The sequence below is a fragment of the Haliotis cracherodii genome, unplaced genomic scaffold, assembly GCF_022045235.1.
Source record: "Haliotis cracherodii isolate W230 unplaced genomic scaffold, xgHalCrac1.p SCAF_6, whole genome shotgun sequence".
Lineage (NCBI taxonomy): Eukaryota > Metazoa > Mollusca > Gastropoda > Lepetellida > Haliotidae > Haliotis > Haliotis cracherodii.
The window spans coordinates 32356122-32364570 of record NW_027266319.1 but is presented as its reverse complement, the minus strand read 5'-3'; the positions used below and the strand labels follow the sequence as shown (position 1 = coordinate 32364570).

The following is an 8449-nucleotide window of genomic DNA, read 5'->3' as shown; positions in this document are numbered from 1 at the left end:
TGTATTGTTGGGGTTTTCATTATACATGGCTTCAAACATGCCTTCAAGAGTGAGTGAGTGAGTGAGTGACGGGCCGCGTCATACCAAAATACGTTAAAAGATGGTACTTGTTGTTACCCTGTCTGGCGTTCGACATGAATGGGCTTAAACAAGGACTGGTCGTCCCTGGAGTCAGAATACTGTGTCCGAGTGGGGTATTCATGCTAAACTGCAGCATGGTATCTCAGTGGGCTTGCACTATAAATCGACATCAGTCCGGACTAGTACAAACAGGCACACACCCACGAGCATGTACGTCCCCTACGTTAGGCCCCATTTCACCTCACCTCAATGGTACCTCTAGTTTTAGTTCGTTATAACCATAGTTCGTTATAAGCATAACAACAGCAAATGGCCAGGACCAAAAAACAACAGTTCGTTATAGTGTTAGTAAAAAGGTAGTTTACTGTCAATTAAACAAAAAGGCAGTCGCCAGTGAATACTACGGCTGTCGGGATGGTCTTCTGAAAGTGAGACGAGGAGAGAATATATTTACCATGGTAACAGATATATACAGTGGTATATTTAACAGAGGCTGTTTAGAGATTCCAAACGAAAGTCAAACTACTGGAGAAAAGACTGCCGAGATACGAATTAAAAATTTGAAACATGGACGACCGCATGGAATTTGCATTTCAGGAGGACACTTCACCTCAGATTCAGGACTTTCTTTCAAAATTATGGAAAGAAGATACTGTCAAGGAAGAGATGAAGTCCGTGGAAATATGGAGTAGGAAGGAGACATGGAGAAGGCTGCATAGCGAATCGCGGCGCCTTAGACGACTGGGCCACCCGTGCCCCCTTATCGTTTGAGGAGAGAGAAGCACTAGCGGAAATGATCATTCTATTGTAATCAAAGAGGCTGATAAAGGTGGAGCGGTGGTCATTATGGATTCTGCCTTCAAGGAAACTAAAGTGAATGAATTGTTACGTGACCGGGAATTCTATCGGGAAACTAACAAAAGCACACAAAACATTATTCTGATCAGCTCCACGAAAAGGAACAAGATTATTTATGTAATTACAATCCTTCGACTGAAAACGTTTATGGCGTGCCACAAATACACAAAAGTCAAGAGATAAACTCAGCAGTAAGGAACAGAATTGTGAATATGTGGAAATCAATAACCCTAAAGACATTTAGGCCTATTGTTGGAGGCCCCAATAGTCCTACTCAACGTTTGAGCAACTTCAGAGATATAATTCTGAAACATCTCACGAAGAAGGTCCAAGTTTTGTTCGAGATGATATAGACTTTTTAAGTCACATACTGGAAGTCATACCAACGGATGCTGTTCTAGTTACCTTTGACGTGAAACGTTTGTATACTAATATACCCCATGATCTAGGACTTGAAGCGGTGCAATATTGGTTGAATTAGCAGTCAGATGCCATTGACTGCAATTTCACGCATAGGTTCATCATGGAATCTTTGAAATGTATACCAGAGAACAATACGTTCTATTTCAACAACAAGTTTTATCAGCAAATAAACGGGACAGCCATGGGAACAAAAGTAGCACCCACATACGCCACTCTGGTAATGGGATACATTGAAAAAATGTTATATTCCAAAGTAGAACATTTGATGGATGAAAATACAGCTAAAGATATTAGTGAAACATGGAGAAGATATCTGGACGACTGTTTTATTATTTGGTGCTCAATAGTGAAAGAGTTACACAATTTCCGGAAGATTCTGGATTCGATCCATCCTCTGATTTCATTCACTATGGAATGTGACCACAATGAGATTTCATTTTTGGACGTGAAAAGTATTAAGCATTATCACTCACACCGGCCACAGTGGTTTCTAAGCAATTTCTTCAATTACTCAAGGAACATACAAACCACACCACAACAAACAAAAACAACAAAAACAAAAACAACTCCACTTCCCTGAATATGTACATGTATATTTTGACTCGTCATGTTTATACTTGTGCAATGTGACTGTGCAATACCCAGCGCTATAGATAGCCTTATTGAGCTATAGCCAATACTTAGACAAAAGTCTCTTTCAGACCTAATATACAGCTGTTGACTTCAGTCAGTAATCGATTCGTACTTCACTCGTGGCTTGACAACACAGTCAGTTTGGACGCTCACGGTAAGCTGTTTTAAATATTATCTTTCATATGACAATGTCCTCTAGTGTCACTAAGGCACCTGTTACTACTGGAGAAATAGTATTTCAGATAAAAAAACCTAACATCATAGGCGTTTTAATGGATATTTGTTTTGTTTTAGGGTGTTGGAATAAATATGTTTTTATCTTTCATGGCGTTTAGGTCTGATTAAATTAGTTTATATTTTTCGTAGAGTTCAAAATTAAACCCCCAAGGTACCATCAATTTTTTTTAAACCGTACAAACAACTCCGAAAAATATATAGAAGCAGGCAGGTCCAAATATCTCATTCATGAAAATAGATGTATAAGAAAGTGAAAGTAGCTATGCACTATTCCTGTCGAAAGTGGAAGTTGATTTGTATATACCCAAAGAAAATGAAAGTATGCTCTTTCACAATGCAATCCACAAAGGCAAATGTCATTTAACGAAACTGAAAAGTAAAGGTATATTTACAGCGAAAGGAAAGTGTTGATTTACATCGTAGAAAGTGGAAACAAGCTTCTCTTGAAATAAAGCAAATAAAAGTTGTTTTTTCCTCGTAGTCACATAAAGTGAAAGTAGGGTTGTTTTAAGCCATTTAATTAAAGTGATAGTTCCTTCATTCTTTTCCTTTGGGCTGTTAGGGAAACATTTCCATAGTCACAGAAAGTGAAAGTAGCGTTGTTTCCCATAGTAGACAGTGAACGTAAACTACCATTCTTTGAAAGTGAAGCTGACATCCTCTTTACCTGTAGATTGGGAAAGTAGATTTGAAATCAAAGAAGGACATCGTAGTGTCGTTGTCCAGAGAAGACATCGAAGGCCACTCAAGTGTAACAATCCTAACATCGAGGCCTTCTCCCAGCCATGATATATTGCATCTTCCCGAGGCAAGAGCGTTAACTGACTATAAAAGTCCAGTTTTCACCCTTCCCGAAGTAGGCTGGAATTCCGGAGATACATTATGGCTGGACTGACGAGTCTGTGCATAGTCCAATCAAAACGCGTGACGAACTAGACATCCGGTTGGCAAACAACATGGATTTCAACGTGCAGATATCGGTCGACTGCAGGATTTGCAGGATTTGCAGGATTTGCCAAGCATGTGTGCCGCCGATTGGGCGTCGACAGATATTTTGCAAATCTCTTCATGTTCTTAATCAATGTGCTCACATGATTTAAGGCACTTCGCGAGGTAAGACCCGTCTGATTGGTCTGTTGGAGGGACATTGAAGGGGCATAACTCGTAATTGCCACTGGTGGCGCTATGATCGAGCCTAGTGCGGCAAGGTTGGAAACTAGACTTCAATGGTCAGTTAACGCCCTTGCCTCGGGAAGATTGATATATTGTGTGTTTCTTATATTCTTGAACAAAAACGTTTGGTAGAATGTCTAGATGTTGTCTGTTGTATAAGATATATGCAGAATGGTTCACATTTTGAATGTGATTGTTTCTGTATTCGAAGTGCCTGGGTTGTTGTATTGGTGTTGAAAGCCTAAACGGCGCGTCTCCGTTTCATACTTTTCATACGTTTCATGGTTTCCGGGTTATAATGAGTCTCAGCAACGTACATGAATGTCGGGTGGCCAGGGTCTGACTTGATTGATGTCGTGTGATCGTACCCAGAGTGTGTGTATATGTGCTCACAACATCAATCACTGGATTGTCTGGTCCAGACACGATTATTTACAGGCCACGGTCATATAGCTGGAATATTGCCGAGAGCGGCGTTATTAGTAAACAACGAAGCAAACAAACAAACGCATATTTTACAACGCAGATATAGGTCCGAAGATGACTCTGCAATGGACGTTGACCGCTGGATGTCTGTACGTGGAGATTGGAGTCACCGTATTGCTTCTTTGTCCATGGATCTCCCCCACGCTGTAAGTATTACACTTGATAAATAATAGCATCTTGGAAGGGCTTGGTATGATAAGGGCCCCCCTTTGGCCCACGAGATTCGCATTTTTTTAGAAATGAGAAACACCTTTTAATAATGTAATGAAAGGTATCAGATGCCTTCATATGAATGAGAACTAGACTAGAACTGTTCATTTAACGGGAGTATATTTTAGATTTATCACAACACTAAATGCATATGTGAGGCTAAACTGTGTCGAAAAGAGCTTAGAGGTTTTCGCTAAGAATTTTTTTTAATAAGTGAACAAGAGCAAATCTTTTGAATTAAGCTAACACATGTACCAGACCTTGTCCTTTAATTTGTATTTTAATAATATTATATAATATATTTTTTTTTTATATCAAACATATGCATCATCAAACAAATTCTATGTACACAGGATCTTACGTACCCTAAACCCCGTTAACAGTGACTTGAGTAAACGGGCCTTCGTAAATCTGAATTTTTTGATATTTCAACAACAAACTAAAAAGACTGAAATAACGATGTGTAATCGGGGCCACCCAGTTCTTGTATTTTTCTATAGTTGCTATGTCATGGCATAACAGATGAACTGTAGTAATATGAAAGAGTAGCAAAGGTTGATAAAGGTTAATTACGGTAAAAGTAATGATCTACATATGTTAACGCTAACTGGCATTTTCTGCATATGGGAAATCACCTGCAAAACGACTGCGTTATTGTACGCTCGTGTAGACTGTTGGAGTTGGTTTGTATATTTTAATATGGCTTCCTCATATTGGATTGTAATTCAGAGCAACGTTCAGTGACACCATTGCTGGATTGGTGCCATGTGAGGGGAGGTGAAATGGGGTTTAACGTCGCGTCCAAGATTATTACACTTATATATCGACGTGCGCGCGCGTGTGTGTATGTTGTACTAGTCCGGACTAATGCCGATGTTATAGTGCTAGCCCACTGAGATATCACGAGGCTGTTTAACATGAATACCTCACTCAGACACAGTATTTTGACTCCGATCCGGCAGTCCTTGTTTTAGCCCCTTAATTCGGAGCACCAGACAGGGTAACAACAAGTACCATCTTTTAACCCCTTTGTGCAATAACGCGGCCGGGGTCGAACCCAGGACCTTCCGCTCTCCGGGCGGACGTTCTACCACTAGACCACAGAGACGGTCGGTACCATGTAGAGGGTAGTATTGTTGACTATGGATCCAACGACATTTCTTGGTTTGTCAGCTCCATACCGGTGCTCGTGCTTGTTAAACGTCAAAGACTTGCATCACTTCTGGCTTTCCTCCCACATGAAGTTGACAAACGGTAATGATTATAACTCTACTGTTCAAAGCGGAGTTAAAGGAAACTCACCCACCTTTTAGACTATGGCGAAAACGCTCAATGACAATCTCAAATACATAACTGATATATTAGAGTGATGCTCATAGTTATATGTGTTGGATACGAAACTGTATTATCCAAACTAGAACCAACACTGGAGTGAAACGGTAAAGTAGTGTTACGTCTCCACAGCTGAAGATGAAATTGAAATACTTCATGATTGAAGTTAATTGAACTTTTGTTTTATTGCAGATGGCAGAGACTGTTTCGGTCCCGGTGGTTATTCGTGGTTACAGAATATGCCAAATATTACTTTTGGGCTGCAGTTGTGGTCCTTATCTTTGTGTTTATAGGTAGGATATCCATTGAAAAGACATAGTCGACGAAATACACTTACCAAGACTGCAGTAGCCTGTTCTAAACACACACACATGCACGGTGACATAGCCATAACTACCCATACCTGTTAATTGTTTGTTTGTTGTTTAACGCCGCACTCAGTAATATTCCTGCTATATAACGGTACATAATCAAGTTTGGACCAGACAGTCCTATGATTGACATCATGAGCACCGATCCACGCAATTGGGATACGATTGACATGCATCAACCACGTCAGCGAGACTGACCACCTGATCAAGTTAGTCGCCTCTTACAAGCAAAGTCGCCTGTTAAGGCAAGCATGGGTTGCTGAAGACCAATTCTCATCCGGATCTTCACGGGTCGAAATGGGGTTTAACGTCGCGTTTAAGATTATTGCACTCCTACAGCGACGTGCATGCACGTGTGTGTATGTGCGCGTGTGCGTGTGTGTGTGAGTGAGAGAGAGGGACTCGGTTGATGCAGTCGTATCCCAATTGCGCGGATCAATGCTCATGATGGCAGTCACTGGATTATCTGGTCCAAACTCGATTATTTACAGACCGCCGTCACATATCTAGAATATTGCTTAGTGAAGCGTTAAACAACAACAAACAAACAAGCAAAGATCACGCAATAAGGTCACTCAGATAATAACAGATAAAACTGGTAAAAAACGTCGCATTTTCAGCTTCCAAGAGTGGAGTTCAGATGCATCTGGAATTAACCATTTTATACCCACACTGACTGTTACTTATCATCTATTGCACTTGTGTGGGCTAAACCATTGGTTGCGTTCAGGCGTGTGTTTTAGGTAGCCTTTTCTCCAATCATTGTTTGTTACAGTCCTTGACCATTTTCCAGTTTCACAAAAGCATCCAATCGTGACATAGGCATAAACACCATGTTCTTCAACTGTTAATCACATTGTCAACACACCCAGACCTTTCAACGCTTGTTGGCATATGTTCATGTCTGTCACCTTACAAACCCTTCAATAATGACGCCGAGTAAGGATAGTTTTCTATGTCCTCAGGTTCTCTTCTCGACAACTGGAAGTACAGTGGCTCCGTGAGGGGTCAGGAGTTGAAGATGTCCACAGAGACCCGGATGTTGGCACAGTCTAAGATGTTTCGAGCGCAACGAAATCTGTACATATCTGGATTTGTTCTTGTCTTGGCATTGTAAGGAACTCACTTGTTTCTCTGGTGTGAGGTCTGATATAAAATGTTCCCTAACACGGAGATCAAATCTGAAGCTTTTCATGTCAAATGGCATTCATACACAGTTTCAGAAACGTTTTTAGGCCATAGGCGTAAGTTCAAGGCGACACATTTCGCTTTGCAGAACTGTGCCTCCGACCCGTATGGGATTCGTTGCCACTATACCCGTGCTTGTGGGTTTCACCAAGGCGATAACCTCTCTCGTATCAGTTTTGGGTGACAATGATGTAATTGATCATAACTGCCCAAAGCGGCTTTTATCCCAAATCAGTCACTTCACGACGTTCTCGTCATTCTGGTTGCCATGGATAATGTACAATTTTCAGTTTCTTTCAACATTTCTTTAACAAATTGTTAATGTTTAAATGCATCGATCTTAAGCAATTGCTGAACAGGAAGACCTACAGAGTGTCAGCTCAATCGGGGAGTCTTTATATAGACTCCCTTGCATAATCTATATAGCTGTACAAAGAATCTGTTGCTGACGAAGGACGTCATCGGGCCAGATGAACTTTCTGGCTATGTGATCACTGGGAATGCATTGCTATTGCGCGAAAGATGCTTTTGGTTACTTCTATTAAATCCTCATGTAAATGCCACGATGTTTATATTATAAGCACTGGCTTATATGTTCGCAGTGTGATCGGACGTCTTGTAGTTCTACTTTCTGACAACGCTGACATGATCAACAGGCTTAAGAGTAGGGAAGATACCAATATGGCGTCCAACAACGCTCAGCAGCAACAGTTACGGCAGTCCCAGTCGTCAACAGCGAGGAGACGGATTACTGACACAGTGGAGGGTTAACGTCTGGTGCACTGTGACAGGACTATCAATGAAACTGCATCCTGTTTAATAAGTTTCTTTCTTAAACACCAGTTTACCATCATAATATGATTTCTTAAAGTTCATTAACTGCTTGTAACTTGTAGCTGAACGTCAGGTCCAGTTGAGAGAACACAACGAACCGAGGCTTCTAATAGTAGACTTTCCTGGACAAAAAGGATTTCCGTATCTGTCACAAACAGTTTAATTATATCTGTTTGCTATTTGAAGTATATTGGGTAGAGCGTCACGGTGACGATAGTCACATTATCGGTTTTGTAGTGAGTATGGTTTTACGCCGCTCTTAGCAATATTCCAGCAATATCACGACGGGGGACACCAGAAATGGGCTTCACACAATGTAACCATGTGGGGAATCGAATTCGGGTCTTCGGCGTGACGAGCGAACGCTTTAACCACTAGGCTACCCGACCGCCCCGTTAACGATGTTTAATTTGGCAAGTATTATTCTTAGACTTAGAAGGAATATGAAATAAAATCTCCAATTATATTAAACTATGACATATTATTACCTAATGCAATACTTTAAAATGTTCATGAGCTTTTCATTATCCCCCTTTGTGACCTTATATTACAGTTTACTCATCATAAATGGCGTCCATAGGCCCATGGTCGAAGACATTTGTGCCTCAACAATGTCATTTCCT

At 40.8% G+C, this 8449-nt stretch overlaps 1 protein-coding gene across 1 annotated transcript; it reads left to right on the top strand.

Annotated features, from left to right (window-relative positions):
* Positions 1-2077: 2077 nt before the first annotated feature.
* LOC139446221 (B-cell receptor-associated protein 31-like) lies at positions 2078-8449 on the top strand. Its single transcript, XM_071227549.1, has 5 exons — positions 2078-2149; positions 3932-4037; positions 5626-5726; positions 6770-6917; positions 7595-8449. The coding sequence occupies exons 2-5, from the start codon at positions 3946-3948 to the stop codon at positions 7761-7763; spliced, it is 510 nt and encodes a 169-aa protein (XP_071083650.1). The 5' UTR covers positions 2078-2149; positions 3932-3945; the 3' UTR covers positions 7764-8449.